At 40.2% G+C, this 21,536-nt stretch overlaps 2 protein-coding genes across 2 annotated transcripts in view; one reads left to right on the top strand and one right to left on the bottom strand.

The window, feature by feature from the left end:
- CZH9orf85 (chromosome Z C9orf85 homolog) overlaps positions 1-21,536 on the bottom strand; it is a 457,360-nt gene that overhangs the window by 14,551 nt on the left and 421,273 nt on the right. The gene's annotated exons all lie outside the window — the stretch shown is intronic.
- On the top strand, positions 34-21,372 carry ABHD17B (abhydrolase domain containing 17B, depalmitoylase). Its single transcript, XM_068928388.1, has 4 exons — positions 34-187; positions 6,270-6,744; positions 18,742-18,921; positions 19,823-21,372. The coding sequence occupies exons 2-4, from the start codon at positions 6,278-6,280 to the stop codon at positions 20,040-20,042; spliced, it is 867 nt and encodes a 288-aa protein (XP_068784489.1). The 5' UTR covers positions 34-187; positions 6,270-6,277; the 3' UTR covers positions 20,043-21,372.

Genomic DNA, 21,536 nt, shown 5'->3' with positions numbered 1-21,536 from the left:
ACGGCTGCGGCTCCGCGGGCGCGGCTTGGGGCCGCGGCGCCGGGGGAGGCTCGCCGCGCCGTTACTCAGCACAACCGGCCCGGCGTTCGAGCGGCGGCCGTTGGGCGAGCGCGGGGCCGCCGCCGCCGCCCAGCGAGGGAAGCCGCAGGCGGGCGGCCGCGCGCTCCGGAGCGCGCGCCAGGCGGAGGTACGCGCTCCCCTCCCCCGCCGCTCAGCGTGCGCGCGCCCGCGCGGGGGGCTGGGGCGGGGGCGGCTGCTCGGGGCGAGGTTCCGCTGAGGTGGCGGCGCTTCCCGGATCCGCTTCCGCGGCGGGGAGGCTGCGCGGCCGGCCCGGCCCGGCGGTTCCGTTCCCGCGTCTGTGCCCTTTCTGTGCCGCGTCCCCCCCCCCCCCGCCCCCAATCCCCCAATCCCCAATCCCCGTCCCCCCCCCCCTCCGGCTCGGGAGGGGGCAGCGCGGGACGGCGGCCTTTGCTTGGGGAACTGGCACGCGGACTTCTTAACGGCTCGTTAAATGCGGGCTTTCGGCGGGCTTCAACAGTGGCCCTGCGTCGGGGTCGTTGGCTTCCACGAAGTCCTTTTTCAAGGCAGGACCTTGAAGAGCCCCTCTAAAGTTTGACGAGCCTGGCTTGATGCGCTTCTTCAGTCTGGGTTGTTGGGGTGTGTGTGTGGGCCTTAAAATTGCTCTCAGCTATTATTCATTTAAATGCACAGTTTGAAAGTGTTTAGCCAGGAGGTAACCACAAAGGCATACGACTGCAAAATGACAAAATAGAATTGTTTAAACATAGACCAGCTTTAAACGCATATATTTTCATCAGTGATGCCCTGACTGGTGCAGCAAACCACCAGACTGGTGTCCCTGAAGTACAGCAGGGGGCTTCAGCGCCTGTCAGCGCGCAAGCTGCTGCGGCTGCACAGCACCGTAGAGCAGTGTCTTGCTTGGGTGCCTGCTAAACATTATGTAATCTGATTTAGTCCTATGCTTTCTGACTGGGATCTTTTGAGGGTTGTTTGGTCTTTTAGGTGAGTAGGAATGGCTGAATTTTGCAATCTGTGCTTCCTTTCTTCATTCAGCTGTGCCATTAGGTCTGTTCAGGGGCGTACAAAATAACCAGCAAAAGTCTTGCTGGTGCAATTAAAAACATCTCTATATTGTCATGAGTGCAAGTTAGGCTTTTTCATATGCTTTGAATTTCCGAGACTACTAAAACTGTAGTTCTTGTTGTTTAAAATCAGACTGTTCCAAAAATGCAATTTTGGTCCTATCAGGCTGCTTAATTTTTACTTGTACGTTGTTATACACTTTGAGAAGTACTTGAAAGGCTAAAGAGTTACTTAAAGGTATTTCTGGGTACAGGTTTTTCCTTATTGAATAGATGTGCTCTGTGTTCTTTTCCAGACCTACTGTATGTTCTTTCTTAATAGTTCTGTTAGTTTAATCCTTATTATATAGTACTCAGTTAGACACTGATTTTTTGCACTTTTCTTATTTCAGCAATATATAATGAAAAATGGTGATTAAAAAAACCCAGCAGCGGGAGATCCTGCCTGCTTCACAGTTAGAGCAACATTAAATTAAATTTACAAATTGGCGGCTGTATTTACAAGGTTAACTTTGTTCTTGTGAATAGTTTTTTGGAAAAGGTAATTTAATGTAAATACAGGATTGGAATAATTTATATTTAATGTAAATATAAGATCATTTCTAGATAAGCGTTTGCAAGGGTAGGGCTTTTGAGGCTAAGCTACTAATATGGAGTGAAGTACTCGGAAACATAAATAATGGGAGCCATTCTCCTGTTATGGTTTGCAGAGGAAGGAAGACAGGAATAGTTGCTTGTATGAAAGAAATACATTTACGTTACCTTAGGTATCACAAGATAAATACTTGAGGTGTTCTTCCTGATTAGACAGGCTTTTTTCCCCTCTTCTGTCAGCCTTAATGAAAGGTAAATTGCCAAAGAATGGATTAAAACTACTGCCTGTAGGCAGTCTTAATTTTGTCATTTTGTGCATTACTTTTTTATTCATGAAGAAGTTAGAGATGTGTCTTTTCTCCTTTTAAAAGCTATCCCGCAAAGGATGGGTATGGGTGATGTTACTTGGATTTTTTTTGTTTCTTAGCCTATCTAGATGTACTAGTAAAAGTTTATGCATTTCATTTTCTTTTGTAGATTTTTTCTACTCAATAAAAAAGTAAAATTTGGAATTTTAAAGGATATATACATTTATCTCCCTGCCCCCACACACCCTGTGAGTAATTTTGCCAGCATCAGGAACTATCCTTGCAGAATGGCACTGGCTTCTTGATTAGCACTGAATTATCAAGCAGAAGTAGTGAAATAGTTAGGTTGCTGGGATGTGTAGATCTCTATAGCTGAGATATTACAGCTGCTGCTGTAATGAGGGCAGAAATTTATTTATTTACATTGTGCATGCTAAAAAAGTGTTAGATGATAATAGTAGTGTTTTTCTAACATAGGTTTTGAATACATAAGTTAAAATCATTCACCTGTATCAGTGGAACTATCTGCTTGAGGGAACTTGTGGTGGGTGTTGTTTTTCCCCTCAGTTTTAGTAAAAGAGTTCAGATAAAACATCCATCAAGCCAGTTTGTTATCAGAGTTATTTTTTTAATGCAAATTCACTCACATTACTTTCTTAATGTTCCCTAAATTATATTTTAGACTTAATGAAATTATTGGTCTTTCAAGGCTATTGGTCTTCAAATGGAATTTGGAATTGCTTTTGCCAAGGCTGGAGAATGCTAAATGAAGGTTTACTTGTGACTTTTTTTTAAAACCTGTATCTTAATAATTCTTGGCTAGAAGAGCATTAGGAAATCATGTTTAAATGCTTTTTGTTTGTTCAGACCACTTTTTTTTAATACTAAATGTAATACCTTTAGTGAAGTATCTCACCTGTATACCTTTTCAGGAAAGATAATGTCAGTTTTAATTGAAGTTAAATGATGACATCTCGTGGATGACTACTAGGTTAAAATGCTGATTCAGTTGTACTTTTAAACACTGATATCAGAATTACTCTATACGCCCTGGAGACTCTCTCACATCCTGGTTTCCTTCCAGATCGGGAGGTTAAGAACACACTCATGTGAATACAATGAATGACAAACCAGTTCCAGTATAATGAAAACATTGTTTGCATTTAGTTGAAGGTATTCTCCTGAGGGAGTTCGGTAGGTGTTTTGTCAGATTTGTGCAGTTAGTGAAGCTAGGAATCTACTCTCTTTTTAGGTCATTCAAGTAAGGAAAATAGCAAGTATTTGTTTAAAAGAGGGGGAAAAAAAAGAGCTGTTACTAGCTATGATTTAAGTGGAGAACAATAGTAGGACCAGAATCTTTAGCTTGAAGAGAGAGTTCCCATTGGATTAAGTGGAACATTACCTTAAGTCTGTGTTACAGTCTAGCATAGGAGCAAAGTCATATTTTGACTGTATTCATCGACATGGGTCATGATTTGCCATATGTGGCAAAGGTCCATTTTTAGCACATTTAAACTATTTGGGGGAACTGTACCACTTCAGTTGATTTTATTTAATCTCTAGTATGGCTTGAAATAGTTAGTGCCGTTCTGCCTTGTGTGTGAATTCCACAGGCCAGCTTCTAGTCTTCTGAAATGACTATGGCAAATAGCAAATATTTTCTATATGAGTGAAATCATATTTGTAGTTTTGTTGTGTTGTTTAAAGTTATACTATATATGTTATATATAGTTATATAGAAAGCTTCTATTTTAATTCTTTCTGGCAAGCAGATTGAGAATAAAGCAAGAAATTCTATAGCAATAGTTCTCTTGCTGGCAGTCTTGACCATAACACAAATGGTCATGCAAACAGGCTATTTGTACCTCACATTTGGAGATATAGCTAAATTCTTAAAATAAAGTAGAAATAAACGTTTCACATAAAACAGTTTGTATTATCTATCTTTGGCCTTCAGTTTTTCTGACAAAGTGGAAAAAAAGTTGCTCAGAACAGGTCATGCAATTGTTCTTCTGATAGAAAGGTGATTGAATTCTGAATTACAGGCTCTTTTTGCGAAAAAAGTCTCTTGAAGCATTAAAACAGTTTCTCTAGGCTATAGTCACAAACTTTCCAGGTAGAGCTGAAGAAAGTGTCTCCTATGGTGCTGACAGCTCCAAGAGGAGTAAAGAAAGAAAAATACTGAGTTTTTTGTATGTATAAGATAGTTTACACCTCTTGCAAATCCTAGTCCTCTTCAATAGACCTCTTCTACTTCTTGTCTTGACTTGCAGATTCAAATTAAACTTAATGTCCAGATGATCTTGCCAGGCAGGGAACAGATGAGCCATTACAAGTTTCAGTGACTACTTAGGCTGATTACTTACATGAGGTTATTGCTTCTTTGGCTGTTTCTTTGTTCCTGAATAAAATTATGGTCATTTTTATTCCGGATCTGCCATTCAAGATTCTAATTTTTATGAGAGGTTACCCTTTTTGCCATCTCCTCTAAATTGGTGGTGTTGGCTGCCCATGATATCTAAGAATCTGTAGTTTCCCTCTGTTTCAGAGAAAACTGGAGGTCTGAGATGAAAGCACTCAGCTGTAGCGTTCTTGGCAAAACACTTATTTTTGTGCGCTACAAACAGTGGTAGTATTCCAGGAATGCTCATGTTGTTCATCCAGCTGTCTTGTGCTGCTTGTTTACTATTCTACAAGTATGCTTTCTTCATAAGACATTACATACAGAATACATTCATACTCTTATCGTAGGGTAGAGACCGCTCACAAATTCAGAACAAGGATAGTTGTTCTGTGATCTATATTCTGCAAACAGTGTCCTGTGAAACTTTCCAAAGGAGTTGGTGTGCGTACAGGCATGAAAACTATGCTTGTATACAAATTAGAGGAGTAATTTTGAATCTGATTCAATGTCGCAAAGTATTACAGTTAGAAGTAAGGTTTTATTGTTGTCATTGGATTACATAGGTATTTCTGAAACAGTGTGTGGCTGTGGATATTAGAAGTTAGCTTGTTTTGTTCTGGATCATAGTCTTAGATCCAGCTGTTGAGGCTGGCACATCAAGCTATAAGAGCGTTTCTGTTTGCATGATCAGGTGGGAACTGAACTGGAGACCTGTGGATAGAGTTGGGATGGAAAGGCTGTTTAAGCTGAGATGAAATGTGAGAGCGCTTAGCATCGAGAAAGAAATAAAAATGCCTATCATAGCTGTGATCCAGCTGTGAGCCAGTATGGCTCTTGGCAGATTTTGTCACCTGTCTTTCCTCTAAGAAAGTGTTGTCAACAAAGATTTTTTTTTTTTCCTTCCGTTCTCCCTAAGAGAGCAAATTGCCTATTTGCTGGACTAGCTGTGTCTTTATCAAGCTTGTTTCAGGTGTATGTGTAGTCTTTTTAATTCTTCTTCTTCTTTTTTTCCACTTTGTTAACCAGTACCTGGAAATGGTAGCATGGGTTATACTGATTTGCCAGATATCTTTTTGATACAGCATTTGGGTGTGGGATGTTTTTTGTTAAAACACAGAGTAAAAGTAGCCTTGTCATTAAAATGGATATCATCAGCATGATCCCAATTCCTGCTTGCAAGGCAGAAAACCGTGGCTGATAAATTTCTGTGAAGGGCTCAGAAACATTGTTGCCAGCTAGTGTGGGGAGCAGGGAAGAGTTTATTGTTGGATTTCAGTGTACTGAAGGTCTCCGGTGTTCTCTAGGCCAGCAGAAGTGTCTCCTTTTGCCTTTTAAAAGTTTTGACCTTCATGCACCTTCCATACTGCTGATACTGCTTACAGGGGCTCATTATTCATGTTTTCTCTGTGGCTGGGGAACACTGTAGTGATTCTTGGCTGCAGACATCTTCATTGCCTTAGTGCCTTGCAAACACAACAGCATGTTTTGATGATTCTTTTTAAGATGTGTATTTGTCAAGGGGGTGAAGACTTCTCTTATTGCTTTGAGGGGAGGGACTTTATTTCCTCAAAACCAACTCCAAAATTCGTGCTTATTCTTGCCCTTCTTTTCAGCGTTAACATCTGGCAGGGCTGTAGAGTTATCATTTTTCTTTAATAACATACATATTTTAAACCAGTTAGTAAAATCAAATAAATATATAAGCAAATTTCAATATGATAAAACCTATATTTTGTTAAATGCTTCCACTAAAATTACTCATTACTGGAGATGTTAAGTTTATATTTTCCATGAGTTTCTTTATTCTTTTTATCTGGGATTGTAACTAGAAACTGATACCACTCTGTCTTCCTATTTCAGACTGGAAGATGAATAATCTTTCCTTTAGTGAACTGTGTTGCCTGTTCTGTTGTCCGCCATGCCCGGGGAAAATTGCTTCCAAACTGGCATTTTTACCTCCTGACCCCACATACACACTGATGTGTGATGAAAGTGGCAGTCGCTGGACTTTACATCTCTCAGAGCGAGCAGACTGGCAGTATTCTTCTAGAGAAAAAGATGCCATTGAGTGCTTCATGACTAGAACAAGTAAAGGTAACAGGATTGCCTGTATGTTTGTGCGTTGCTCACCTAACGCCAAGTATACTTTGCTCTTCTCACATGGAAATGCTGTTGACCTAGGTCAGATGAGCAGCTTTTACATAGGACTGGGTTCACGGATTAATTGCAACATATTCTCATATGATTATTCTGGATATGGTGCAAGTTCTGGGAAACCAACAGAGAAGAATCTGTATGCTGACATTGATGCTGCTTGGGTGGCCCTTAGAACAAGGTAAGATATTATTTGCAATTTTTTTTTTTCCAGCCTGCCTTCCGAATGGTTGTACTTAATCTGCATTAGCAGTTTAAATAGACATGCTGTAGTTTTGGATTAATGGATACACAACAAAGCTGGCTGACACTGAAGGCGTTGTCAGTGTTGAGCAGGATCAGTATGTAGTGCTGATGTGCTAGAGAAATTGCAATGGGATGAAGTTTAATAGTGTATATTTCACTGTCTTACTTAAACAATTAGAAGATAATCCTTATTATCACAGTTCAGAATCTTTTCTTTTGGAGATATCAGAAGAGAAGAGAAAGCTATAATAAATGATTCTCCAGTACTGAGCCACCGGTGTGATATGGGTGAGAGAAAATGGAAAACTGTTCTTCAGATGCATCCCTCCTGTACGTTTGTTTTGTAGGGATAGTGAAAGGGCCGTTACAAGAGATCCTGGTGAGACTAGGTCTGGGTTTCTGTGTAGTGTTCTGATGACCTTTGTTTCAGTATTGAGAGTACTAGCCTTTTCAACGACTGCTTTCGTTACAAAGCTAGAAGAGCTTTTATCCCAGTAAAATATGATGTCTGAGAGGGATTATGATTGATCTGCATAAATAGATTGTGGTGGAAACAAAAAACAGGAATCTGAATCAATGCTGTTAACTTGGATAAATTAAAACTGGAAAAGAAAAAGTTCCTAGCTGGAAGGCTGTTTTCTAAGTTTCTGCATTCTGAGTCTCTGTTTTTGGAAAGATTGAATGGTAAGCTAAAAGGTGGAGGCATTCTCTACTGCAGCTGGGAAATCCAGGCGCCAAATATATAAAGCACTGAATGCCCCCTTCTAGAATTCGAAGAGAATTTCAGAGCACTTCTTTACCGTGGTTTATTCCATTTGAAAAGAAAGCTCATTTCATTCCGTGAGAGCTAAACTACACAAGATTATTTTTGAAAATACTACGTGATTGTAAGAGTGGATGTTCACCCAGAAATTCCCATGATATTGTATATTTTGCAATAGAAGAGCTGTGAAAAACTCAATATAATATTATGCAGCTCATTGTGGATGGATCATTACAGCTTGAGTATACTGTTTAATGGTGTAATATGAGGGATGTAACTTAGCATAGGGGCATGCATGGAGATCCTGTAAATCCTGGGGCCTGGAACTTGTCGCAGTGAATTTAGAACTTGATCCATGTAGTTCTAAGTACTTTATTACTTAGGGGGATATCCCTTTTCAGTGTTTTAAGTACACATATTGTCTTGCATTTCTTCTACATTACAAAGGTACGAGACTTTCTTTTGAAGAAATGTGTCTTGTTCTTATGTTAAAACTGGGTCGATGATTATAATTGTAAACCTCATACAACCAGAGGGGGCAGATATGTAGCTCAGATGTTATTCTAAAACATGTATACTCTGCAGTTAGAATAGTTTTTGGCATTTCTCTTGATTGTAGTGGAAAGCTGGGATATAACTAGGCGTCTCCTCTGTCAGCCAATATTTAGAACAGGTGCACTGGTGACTGTGACCTGTAGTTGACAGGTGGTCTGGAAGATAGCCACTTGGCGAAGTACCCAGTAACGCTGACCAAAACCATATGGTTTGTGCCAATGCAGAAAACGGTCCGAGTTGTTTAAACATACCAGTAAAACGGAAGCAAAGTAGAAGATGAAACTTGGTTTATGTCAGTTTACTGGCTCTGTTGTATTATCTAATTGGTAATTTCCTCTACTCCCCCAATAATTTCTGACTGAAAACCTAAAAGGTAACAGGACTGCAAGGTTCATCTTCCCCTCCGCACCTGAAGAACCTAGTGTACCTTCTCCAATCAAGTAAGATTATTGATCACAATAATATGCTGTCTGAATAAGCCCTTAATATATTCGATTTATGTATGCCCTTTAGTGAATGGCCCTTGCAAGGGGGACACTATATATTCCCTCTATTTGCTTTTCCTCCTCAATTCAAGAATGACCTCAAACACATTTATTGCCTGCACTTATTTTTTGTATCACAATCTCCTTTACAAATACATGATTCTGTAGGATAGATAGAACTTGGGTTGGTCTTCTCAGTTTGTGGATTCCTCAAACCTGAAATGATTTTTTTCTACGGATAAAAAGTGTTTGCTATTGCTAGTTTCCACTGTGCTTCTTTCAACAATTTTCCAGCTGGCAGATCTGGTATTTTTTTTGTAGCTGAATGGAGAGCAGACAAGTTTAGCGTATGACTTTGGATCTACTGGTTCCTGGTTCTGCATCACAGTTTGATTACCAGTCCATGGTGTTCTTTGGAGCCCTGAGACAGTGCTCAACTATGTTTAAATACTTGATGAGTATCTTGACCAGAATGCAGCCTTTGACAGTTTGCTGCAGCGTTGATTCATTTTTTCTAGCGTAGTCCGTTCTGTTAGCGTTACAGAGGCACCATCTTTAACATTTATAATGTCAGTGTTGTGCAAAAACAAATTAATTCTGTGGATTGTTAGTAGGATAGATGTTAAGTATAGCTGTAACTCCTTTGAAATTCATGTTGATAGCGTGAGAGAAGAGGGCTCCTAGCCTTTCCAACCATGCCTCCTGGATTACGTGGTGGAACAAAGAGAAGAGTGGAGAAATTGCCTCTGTGGAAGGTTGATTACAGCCACCCACAACTCACTCCGTTCCCTGTTGTGAGAAATGGATCATAGGACCCAACATTAAAAGATGTTTCTGGGGCAATTGAAATGCTAATGAGGACTTCATTCTTAGTCAACACAACTGCTTGTGGTGGAGACATGTCAAGTGTTCTAAGTGGTATTTTTGGAAGGACAATGCTGATAGCCTTCTGTAAATTGGCATGATTTTCTGGTGGGGACTAGAGACCCAAAATAGAATAGTCTGTGGACTAACTAAGGTTAGTCTGTACTAACCTCACTATCACCCTGAATATTATCACCCTGAATATTATTATTCTTGCTGCTGTTTCTTAACTGATGTTAAGGAACTGTTGTCTTAGTCTATGTGATGTCTATAGAAAAACTAATGTAAAACTAAATATAAAACTGTATATAAAACTAAAACACAGATGTCTATAGAAAACTAATTTGGCAGCCAAATGCTTCCTGAATCCTGAATGTATAGAGGAAACACATTAGCATCTTCTTTTCATCCTCCCTCCCCGCCCCCATGCAACTCTTGCAAGTTAAATTACGGCCCTTGTGCTGGAGGCTGCTTTAATTTGTGAGGCAGCAAGTAAGAAAAGAAAAACAGCGGATGTAGATGGTGAATTGGATCCTCAGTCTTTACCTGCTTTGAGTGTATTTGTAGGAAGCAGTACTTATGCATGTGGATGCTGACTCTAGAAGATCAAAAGGTGATTCACTGTCATCCTGTTGTTTAGGAAAGGTTCACAGTGCTTGCATATTCATGGCTGTGGGACTATATAAAAGCTGCAAGTGAGGACATTCTTTTTCTGACTGTCATAGCTACCAAGTGTTGAAATGCCAATAGTCATTTGGGGATACGCCTATCTGTTGTGGTCCTGTTTTGTGAAGGCCTACGATGATCCACCCTAGCAAGGATGGAAAGGTTTAACCAGCCCCAGGCAAATTCAGGGTGAGTGCTGCTCATTCAGAAATGTGAAAGCTTGCCAGAGTTGCCTCATGACCACATTTAGCTTCGGGAAGCCAAGCATCCTTGTCATTGCTACTTGCTGTGGACTGTATAATATTTGCAAAATTAAAGGGTAAATCTCACCATCAGGCTGATGTGTGGAAGTAGACAGAATATACATAATTTAAACAACCAAATGTAAGAATAAAAAGACTATTTTGATGTTGGCTGAGAGTGTTCTTTTAAGAATTCATGAACTATGTATATATTTTTTCCATTTGAAGTAATTTTTTCTTTTTTTTTCTTTTTTTTCTTTTTTTTTTTTTTTGCTGGAAGATGAAGATATTGCTTTCAGGTGCCTAAACTCTGAATATTTGGAAAGAACTTGAGGTTTTATTTGAAGCAGTGGGGAAAAGTAGACCCAATTTATCATGAATACAGATCTTGCCAATAAAATGAAGGTACCAGTGACACTCTGAAGTTTAGAAAAGGCCAAACCGTTATGAGGAGGGTGGAGGAGGTGCGGTAGGGGAATATGCATCTGAGTTTACTTAGGAAGAGGTATACGTTCAAATTTTATTCATGGAGTGGAATGATGATAGTTAAAGGTATGGAACATGTTCATGGCCGTCATGTCTTGCACTTTGCAGCTTTAACTTATGTTGTGCATGATGACAGAAAGTCCTGAAACATGCATTTAAAACTTCCTCAGGATGTTCCCCTTTGTTCCAGGCACCCCAAGCCTTGCTGTCACTTGTCTGTTTGTGTTGCAATAGCTTCACAAGCAGTAGCCTCTCTCGGCTGTCTGTTCCACCTCTTTGTTACTGGAGCCTGAGTGAAAATAAACCTTTTATAGGGGATTATATGATATCATATTTTATTCTTGTAAAGGAAGCAAGGGATTATATGATATCTTATTTTATTCTTGTAAAGGAAGCAAGTTTTCTGGATTTACAGCAATAGTTTAGGGAAAAAAAAACAAAACTGTGTTTTCCTCTGGATATATCAAAGGCAAAAAGGCATGTACTAGAAGAGCCAGCAAAATGAACTATGGTAACTTCAGCTGATATCTTGTTGTTAAAGGTGATTAAAGTCTAGACAACACTTGTTATAACCACACATACCTTTTGGAGTTGGCAGGTCAGCTATAAGAATACAAGATATATCGAATAAATAGGAAGAAAGAGGACTATCAATAAGTGTTTTTAGAAAAGCGTAGAAAGAGTCTCTTGTGGCAGAGGCAAAAATGTAGAGCATGTTGTCAAAAAACAAAAAAAGAATATTTTGTGGAGTTAAACAATTTCCCCCCCCCCCCCGCCCCGCCAGCATCAAAAGCTGAAAAGACCAGGTAGCATCATTCAGGGTTGACTCCATTGCAAGAATCCGTCTATATCTGGGCTGCCGCCGTTAAAACCATCTGTAACTGGTCAACATATATAGGCTTGCAGAAGAGGATTGTTACTGCAAGAGCAAAATTTTATTCATGCTGGCTTTATCAGGGGTCCTGTGTTGGCTTAGGTGCTGATACTAGGGATTGATTTGATGGCACAGTTACATTGGTCTATTGCCTTGCTCACCAATGGCATGTCCTTTCTTGTCTGACCTTGAAGACAGTTGTATAACACAAAGGAGCAGAAAACTAGTTGCTACCCTGCTCCCAGAAGGGATTGGTTCACTTTCCTGAACTAGCAGACAAGCTGCAGTGAAGGGGAACTTGTGGCAAAAGATGCAAATAAGAAAGTGGTTCTGTTCTCTCTGACAGTTGTTGGCTTAGCAGTAACATTAACCCACGCCTGTCGGGTGCTGGTAGGGCAGTAGTTTGTGAGCTCTCAGTTGCTCTCTGTAGATGCTGGCAAATTCATGTCAGCAGAGCTATGTCATTATTGCTCTTCAGGTTCCACATGCTTTCCATGTAGGTAGTCCTTAGGTGCGTAAACGCAAATGATTAATCAGATGTTAAAAGGAATTAAAATCTCAGTTGCTGTGAGAAGGAAAAATAATATGGGCAGCCTTTTGACTGTGTAAAATATCTGCCTAAATTTTATGCCAGATTCAGTCCAGAATAATTTATCCATAAAGAAGATTGCTTGTAATGTGCACAGCTAATTCCAGGCTTTTTGTTGCAAGGTCCATTCAGGTGACTATGGCTTTTAAAAAAAAAAAAAAAAAAAAAAAAGCTTGTCTGTCCTGACACAAGTTATCTCAAATTGCTTGAATGGACAATAGTGTTTATATTACTACTGTGATCAACTTTCAAAGATATTGATATCAAAGGTATCAGTGCAGAGGAGGAGCTGGGCATGGCTTCGAGTGAAGCAGCTGGGCTGATGGAACCTGTGGCATGCATGAACACCTGGAAGAAGCGGCAAGTGATGGCAATGGGTGACTTGCTGCTGCAGGGAACATAGGTACACATCTGCCAACCTGACCTGGTTTGCTGCCTGCCAGGGGCTCAGATCTGAGAAGTCATGCAAAGACTTTGGAAGACTGTCCACCCTGCTGACTGTTAGCCCTTGCTACTCTTCCATGTGGGCACCAACAATACTACCAAAGGCAACTTGGAAACTATCAGTTGGGATTTCAGAGCTCTGGCAGCAGGGTTTTGGTTTCTGTGACCATGGGGCCCTGTCTGAAGATCAACAACTGACTAGGGGAGATGGGATCTGCCTCACTAAATGGGGCACATGTGTCTTGGCCAGCTGCCTGGTCAACCTGGTAAGAAGGGCTTTAAACTAGGAAAAATGGGGGAAGGGGAGAGTTAAAGACACCACGCAGTCAGCAAAACAGGGCTCAGTGGGGATACCTCCAGCAACTTAATGCAGCCAAGGAAGTTCCTACAAGATATGACTATGGGGTATCCTCTGGCACCCCTCCTGGGAAATCAGTGTACTCGAATACCTCTCTGAGGTGCCCGTACACTAACGCACGCAGCATGGGGAGTAAACAGGACGAATGAGAGATCTGTGTGCAGTTGCAGGGCTATGATCTCACTGAGATTACGGAGACATGGTGGCATGAGTCGCATGCCTGGAATGGTGCCAAGGATGGCTACAGGCCCTTTAGGAAGGACAGTCCAGGAAGGCGAGGAGGGAGAGTCACCTTTTATGTGAGAGAGCAACTGGAATGTACGGAGCTCTGCCGAGGGGTGGATGATGAGTGGGTCGAGAGCTTATGGGTGAGGATTAAAGGTCAGACTAACAGGGCTGACGCTGTTGTGGGTGTTTGCCACAGGCCACCTGATCAGGAAGAGGAAATCGATGAGGGCTTCTACAAATAGCTGGAAGTAGCCTCATGATCACAGGCCCTGGTTCTCATGGGGGACTTCAACCACCTTCATATCTGCTGGAGGAACAACACAGCAAGGCACAAGCAATCCAGGAGGTTCCTGGAGAGCATTGATGTTAATTTTCTGACACAGGTGATGGAGTAGCCAATGAGGAGAGGTGTGCTGCTGAACCTTGTACTAACAAACAAGGAAGGTCTGGTTGGACTTGTGAAGGTTGGGGACAGCCTTGGCTGCACTGATGACCATGAGATGGTGTTGAGGATCCTGCGAGGAGGAAGAAGGGTAAAAAAGATAGGATCACAACCCTGGGCTTCAGGAGAGCAAACTTTGGCCTCTTCAGGGACCTTCTAGGAAGAATCCCATGGGACAGGGCCCTAGAAGGAAGGGGGATCCAAGAGAGCTGGTTAACATTCAAGGATCACCTCCTCCAAGCTCAAGAACAGCGCATCCCTATGAGTAATAAGTCAAGCAAAGCGGGCAGGAGCCCTGCAGGGATGAGCAAGGAGCGCCTGACAAAACTCAAACAGAAGAAGGAAGTGTACAGGAGGTGGAAAAGGGGACAGGCCACTTGGGAGGAATATAGGGACGCTGTCAGAGTGTGCAGGGATGCGACGAGGAAGGCTAAGGCCCATCTGCAGTTTGATCTGGCAAGGGATGTCAGGGACAGCAAAAAGGGCTTCTTCAAACACATCGGCAGCAAAAGGAAGACTAGGGAAAATGTGGGCTCACTGCCGAACGGGGCGGGGGCCGTGGCAACAAAGGACACAGAGAAGGCCGAGATCCTGAACGCCGCCTTTGCCTCGGCCTTTACTGCTCAGGCCAGCCCTCAGGAAGCCCAGGCCCTGGAGTCCAGGGAGAAAGTCTGCAGAAAGGAAGACTCTCCCTGGGGCGAGGAGGATGGAGTCAGAGATCATTTAGGCAAACCTGACACCCACAGATCCTTGGGCCCCGATGGGGTGTACCCCCAAATGCTGAGGGAGCTGGTGGATATCATTGCTAGGCCACTCTCCATCATCTTTGAGAGGTCATGGCAGTCAGGAGAGGTGCCTGAGGCCTGGAAGACAGGAAATGTCACTGTTTACTGTGAGGGCAACAGAGAACTGGAGCAGGTTGCCCTGGGAAGGTTGTGGAGTATTCATCCTTGGAGATACTCGGAAGCCATCTGGATGCTGTCTTGGGACTAGATGGTCTCCAGAGGTCCTTTCCAACCTCAACCGTTTTGTGATTCTGTGACCCCCCCAGGGGTCACTACTGGGTCCAGCCTTGTTCAATGTATTCATCGATGACCTGGATGAAGACACAGAGTACACTGTCAGCAAGTTTGCCGATGATACAAAACTGGGAGGAGTGGGTGACACACCAGAAGACTGTGCTGCTGGTGAGAGGGACCTGGACAGGCTGGAGAGTTGGGCGGAGAGGAAGCTCGTGAAGTTCAACAAAGGCAAGGACAGGGTCCTGCACCTAGGGAGGAATAACCGGTTGGGGGTTGACCTGCTGGAAAGCAGCTCTGCAGAGAAAGACCTGGGAGTCCTGGTGGACAGGAAGTTGACCATGAGCCAGCAATGTGCCCTTGTGGCCAAGAAGGCCAATGATATCCTGGGGTTTGCATTAGGCAGAGTGCTGCCAGCAGGTGGAGGAAGGTGATCCTCCCTCTCTACTCAGCCCTGCTGAGGCCACAGCTGGAGTGCTGTGTCCAGTTCTGGGCTCCCCAGGACAAGAGAGACATGGCACTCCTGGAGAGAGTCCAGTGGAGGGCTACTAAGATGATGAAGGGACTGAAGGATCTCTCATACGAGGAAAGGCTGAGAGAGCTGGGCCTGTTGAGCCTGGGGAAGAGAAGACTGAGGGGGGATCTCATCAATGTGTCCAAGTATCTGAAGGGAGGGTGGGTGTCAAGGGGATGGGGCCAGACTCTTCTCCGTGGTGCCAGGTAACAGGACAAGAGGCCATTTTTTTCTTGATTTGACACTTCTTAACTTAGGAGACATACATTAAGAAGTGTCCTGGTCTGTAGCCCTTGTCTACTAATAATTTTTTATATTAAACTTCTCAGAGTTTACCTGTAAGACAGGACTGCCAAAAGGAGAAGACCAAATTTCTGAATAAAAAATTTACTAGCAGCTGTTTCTTCAAGAATTCTTAATTCTAGGTTCAAAAGTGATATTTTAAGAAAGGGAATAGGGACACTTGGTCTCCTCCTTTCTCCCCTGTTTTTTGAAATTTCAAAGTCTATTCAAGAGAAGAGGGAGAGATAGACATGACAGATGTTGTTCTCTGGATTCCAAGTTTTTTTGCTTTGTTTTTTCCTGAGCCAGAATACTCAAAAGTCTGAGTGCTTTGAACCACCAGTGCTGGTGAGCTTCACTATTTTAGTTTCCAAACTGTGAAACAAGTTTCTGGCAGATGTTGTGGAGGCAATCTGTTTGGCTGTGATGGAGAAAGGATTACTTTAATCCAAAAATAGTAAATGCTATTCTTGGATTACTTTTTCCAGCTAATATTTAGATCCAAATCCTTCAGCTTAAGGACAACTAAAATATAAGGGGATTAATAAAGCAGAGAATATGTGCTCCAAAATGTGCTTTTAAGTTTTGCTTTAAATACCTGTACAGGGCCCTGCATCTTATAAAACTCAATACTTGAGGAAATGTGAGTGGAAAAATTTGCAGGATGTTTTATTTGAGATTTATATCTTAATGTGCTGTGTAACTCAGTGCTATATTAGTGATTCATTGTGTGATGTATTTAATGTGAAGTTTGTTCAGATAAATTAAAAGGAATAGAAGGGCATATTGTATTTTCAGAATGTGGCTTGAATTGTTTGAATTGGAAATTAAATGATAGGAATGATGTTAAGCTGTTCAGAAGAGATACAGGAGTAGTGTAAAGACCTTACATGTATTTAGGCTTCAAAGCATTAATTGTATTTTTATGTGATGGAGTCTTGAGAAAATATTAATCGGAATGAGGTTTGTTTGGTTTGGGGATTTTTTGTTTATTTGTTTTTGTCCCTGAAGACTGTTGTAAGGTGGGGGTTTTGGTTGTAGTTCAAAATTGATGGCTGAGAGCCTTTGCATTTAAGAACTCCTAATTTGATTTTAATTCTAGAAAATATTTGTAGAAATAATGCTAGTAAATAAAAATAGTCATGGTATAAAATATGTATGTACGCATGTGTGTATATATTCATATGCATGTGTGTATATGTATTTTTTGTCAGCTGCAAACAGTGGATTTTAGCCCCAATTAGCAAGTTTTTGGAGATGCCTAATGGTAATGATTTTTGTATTTTAGTAATGCTTAAATGTAATTTGTTTTTCTTGAAATATTCTAGGTTTTTTACTGAGTGTTTGTTACAGTCTGATGCAACACACTCAGCATATTTTCTGGCTTATTGAAAAGTACTTGTGGTTTTTTGATTTTGCTTGGTTGCTAGCTTTTGAATATTTAGCTGCATGTGAAACATTCTTTTTCCTAATATTCTTTGAGGCTTTTAGACTCTACTGATAATTCTACTATTTTGTGCACTATCCAGTTATACAGTCATTCAGTCATATTTACAAAATACTGGACAGTTTTTCTTTACCTCTGCTCTGGTTTTACTGGAGCTATGTAAAAAGGTGACATATAGGCAAATTGAGCCAGTTTGAAAATTCCGGTGGTGTGGGTGTTTTTGTCTGATTCTGGTGTCCTGCCTTTGAGAGAAAGGATGCATGCCTCTGTTATAGCAGAGGTTATGGTCACAGCCTTTCCTTTACTTCCTCTGAAAATAGTTGGTAATCTGTCCTTTTAGGAATATAGCCAGTTGGTAAATGTTATATCCTCACACTATTCCACCATGGTTTCAGACCGGTCTGCCTTACATCAGAGAGCTGAACAAGCTCCTCATAGTACAGCAGAACAATTTCTGTTTTTTGAATGCAGTGAAGTATATCTTCCTATTTAAGGTACTCCCAATACATAAAACAAAGGTTTCCACATAGGTGTACTTTCACAGTGTGAACCTGTAAGAGTACTTGCCGGTATAGATTGATGATATGTTAGTAGTTCATTTCTGCTGTGGCCGCTGTTTTTGCCAGCATAGCTATCTGCTTACAGGCCTTTCCAGTACTTCTGTGTTGCTTGGGAACCAGACCCTCTTTATTTCCACGTAAGAGTGGGAAAAATATTTTAGATCTGACTTGTTAGTATCATACCGATGTTGACAGCTCTATTGTTCTACCTCAGAGTTAAAAATGGAAGTGATTTCATCTTAACTATCAGGGGTCTGACTTCAATTTTCTAGTATTTACTGAACAGTGTCAATTTTGGGTTAGGTTAGATATTCTCTTCCTAGCCTGCATCTCAAACCGACTGTAATAAGAAGCATCTCAGCTATTACACAGAAACCATAATATTCTGACTGCTGCCTGTATGGGCCGCCTTTTTGGTCTCCATAAATTGCTGAGTAGTGTTATCAGCTTGTCACTTTTGCCAAGTATCAAAAGAGTAAAACTGACCAAATATTTTATGAGTTTGTCTACATTCCATTTGATGAAACTGTAAGGATAGTAAAGCTCTAAGCAGTTTGCTGTTGCAGGTCTGTTAGTTATCTGTAGAACTATACAACTATTCTTACAGTCACCACATTGTGTTAAAATGTGAATATGTAAAACGTTCATCTCCCTCAAATATGACTAGCATCTATTAAATCCGATAGATCAGCTGCCTTGATTCTTTTACCACTGTATTCCTGAATTGTCAAGAGTTTATCAGTGCTGCAACTGCATTCACAAATACATATTAAAAAACACACACACATTCACTCTTTAAAAAAAAAAAAACACACACACACACACACATTTGAGTTATCATTCAAGGCAGAAAAGTTATTTAATTTGTATTTGCAGTCCATTTACCTTTTTAAAAAAAAAGAACTGCAGAAACAGAGTAAATAACATTTCTGACTTAAAATAAAAGGAAGATGATAAATATACTTACTTGTTCTTCTACCGGCTGCTGTTCTGTGGTTCTTGTTCATCCTATTCAGGAAGTTTGGTTCTAGAGAGAGGCTTTTTTGTCTAGTTATGTAGGAACTGATCTGTTTCCTTTTATATGCCTTTTTTGTTAACATATTTAATTTTCTAGGTATGGAATCCGCCCTGAAAATGTGATTATATATGGCCAAAGTATAGGAACAGTACCATCTGTGGATCTTGCTGCTAGGTATGAAAGTGCTGCTGTAATTCTTCATTCTCCACTGACCTCAGGCATGCGAGTAGCTTTTCCTGATACAAAGAAGACCTACTGCTTTGATGCATTCCCAAAGTAAGTTGTGGGATTTTTTGTGAATGTTTTTTGTCTCCCATTATTGACATTTTTAGAATAGGGAAACAAGTGATATGGCAAATTCTTTAAATTTTATTTAGAAAGTTTAAAAAAATAATTGGAGAAAGATCAGAGTGAGTTACAACAATAAGGAATATTTCATTTGAAAGAGTTTACGAAACTTTCTAAATCTTCTAAGTTTTTCACATCTTCAATCATTTCAGTGAGTATCTGTTTAAAAGTGATTGGTTTTCCTACAGGTAACCACTGAAAGCTAACAATTAGTTCTCTTCCAGTGAGTTGCTGGTCTGAGTAACTGTAAATAGTCTTTTGCACATATTTGTTTAAGTAGCAAAGACTGGAAAAAATGAGTAGACTTTATTTGAAGGAAACAGATTCCTTTCATATGTAATTTCAGAACTATGCCACTAGTTGGCCACTGCAAACAAGTATACTGGGCTAGAGGAATTGCTTACATTTTAAGTATCTAACTTTAAAGAGTTTTTCCCATAGGGGATATAAAGTTAAGAGTCAAAATTCTTCCAGTTCTGACAAGCACTTTTTCTGCTGGAAAAAAAACTCTGAAGCCCTGTTTTCCTCAGTCAAATGACTTTGGTTTTTAAATTGAACATGGTAGTGAATGCAATTCTGAGATTGGTTGCTTTGTTGTGCGACCCTAATAGTTTCTACCAGTGTTTTTTCCTTTTCTGTGTAGTTTTACATAGGCTACTGAAATGGCTTGCAGAGTGTTAATAAGAACAATTTATAATGATTTTAAAAACTTTAACCATTTAATTTTAAACTACAGTGCGTAATTAAAAAGTGAAATTAAGAGTCTCTGGTCCTTTGAGAAGGTTTGATCAGGCTGACTGCGTTCACAGATGTAATCTTTTTCTTACAGCATTGACAAAATCTCTAAAATAACATCTCCTGTGTTAATAATCCATGGGACTGAAGATGAAGTAATTGACTTTTCACATGGCCTAGCATTATTTGAGCGTTGCCAGAGACCTGTAGAACCACTGTGGGTAGAAGGAGCAGGCCATAACGATGTGGAACTCTATGGACAGTACCTCGAAAGATTAAAACAGTTTGTGTCACAGGAACTAGTGAACTTGTAATTTTCTTTGTATAGTTACATGCTTTTTCATTTCACTGCAGAACTGCACACCTTGATAAATACATAATCTAAAACCTGAAGGTTGTGTTTTCAAATCATGTTGGTTGCCTTCATTAAATGTACAGGTAATGATTTGTCAACATAATTAATGAAGGTTTTAATGCCAGTATTATGAACTGGAATCACATGATCATGCAGTCATGCTTGGCAGTTCCTATTACTTTGTGTGAGTTTTTTCTTCTTAGATGTACAGAAAAGATCACAAGAAGTACTGTATGAAATTTTAATTCTGTAAAATCAGATGCTGTAAAAGTGTTGCCAAATGCTTTAGCATATCAGAAACAAGTTTATAAATATTTTTAAACATCTCAAAATGTACTGTGACTTGTTCTGTTGCACAGGTGTAAATTAAAAACCAGACTTCTAAGCAGTTGTCCTGTAAAAATGCAATAGCCATGACATTTGAGCAAATACTCATGTATGTAATGAGAATAGACGTGTCACTGGAAATGACCTGTGCCCTGTTATAGAGGGAGGAGGTCAAAAGAGATTTTTTTCATATTTTCCATGTCTTTTGTGCTTAGCTTTGCTTTTGTTAGTTTTTTTTTGTTTTGTTTTTTAACCTGAAAAGTAAGGGTCAAATTTACCCACTCATCTTCTCAGCGATCCTGGTCCTGCCAAAATAATGTCACAATGTCACATTGTTATAACATAAATGTCATTCACATGATTGTTACTGAGGCCACTAAGTACTTCTTTGAAATCAGTAAGACTTCTAAAGCTTAGAAAAACTGTGGACAACATAGTTTTAAACATTGATCGTGCAGAGATACAGTATTTCAATAGAAATAACCTGGAAGTTTATCCAACTTTGTAATAAACAATTTGCAAGTTTGCAGTTGTCTGTTCAGGCTTACTTTGGGGTGTTTAGTGTAAGAGCTTTTTTTTTTTTTTTTTTTTTTTTTAAAGTATTGTATGGAAACTTTACTAATTACTCCTGGACAGTGGAGGGAGGGAGGGGAATAAGAGAATGTTGACGTTTTTCTATTAACTCGTAATAAAATAAACTTTGTAAGTTGCCTTTCCCTTGAATGCATTTTGCTTGAATAAAACTATGAAAGATAAACTTAATTCTATGTAGCCTAATTTGTAAACAAAGTAATATTCCAACAATACACACTGTGCTTCTAATTTTAAGGCCTTATGTAGTTTAATTGTTCTGCTTGTTTTTGTGATTGTTTGAGGCTATTGTATAATTAAATGTGTTACCAAATCTTGTGACAAATTTGGTTCAGATGTGTTGATTAACAGTAAACAATATTCCAAACATTTACTGTTCGTTCATTCTTTTTTTCTGAAAAGAAATAGCATCATTTAATTGTAATATCAAAATAAGAAGTACCTGCTGACTAATTTTGGGAAATCTAGGAAGCAATGCAGTAACCCATTGTTATTAATTGTTGGCAGACTCCTGTATTAGCATCTGTTGCTCTGA

The sequence above is a fragment of the Struthio camelus genome, chromosome Z, assembly GCF_040807025.1.
Source record: "Struthio camelus isolate bStrCam1 chromosome Z, bStrCam1.hap1, whole genome shotgun sequence".
In the NCBI taxonomy this organism is placed as follows: Eukaryota; Metazoa; Chordata; class Aves; order Struthioniformes; family Struthionidae; genus Struthio; species Struthio camelus.
The sequence above is the reverse complement of the archived record's forward strand: the minus strand, read 5'-3'. Positions and strand labels throughout refer to the sequence as shown.

Coding starts and splice junctions, on each gene's coding strand:
- ABHD17B (XM_068928388.1), top strand. CDS start 6,278: ATGAATAATCTTTCCTTTAGTGAACTGTGTTGCCTGTTCTGTTGTCCG. Junction 6,745..18,741: donor TGGGTGGCCCTTAGAACAAG/GTAAGATATTAT, acceptor TTAATTTTCTAG/GTATGGAATCCGCCCTGAAA. Junction 18,922..19,822: donor TGCTTTGATGCATTCCCAAA/GTAAGTTGTGGG, acceptor TTTTTCTTACAG/CATTGACAAAATCTCTAAAA.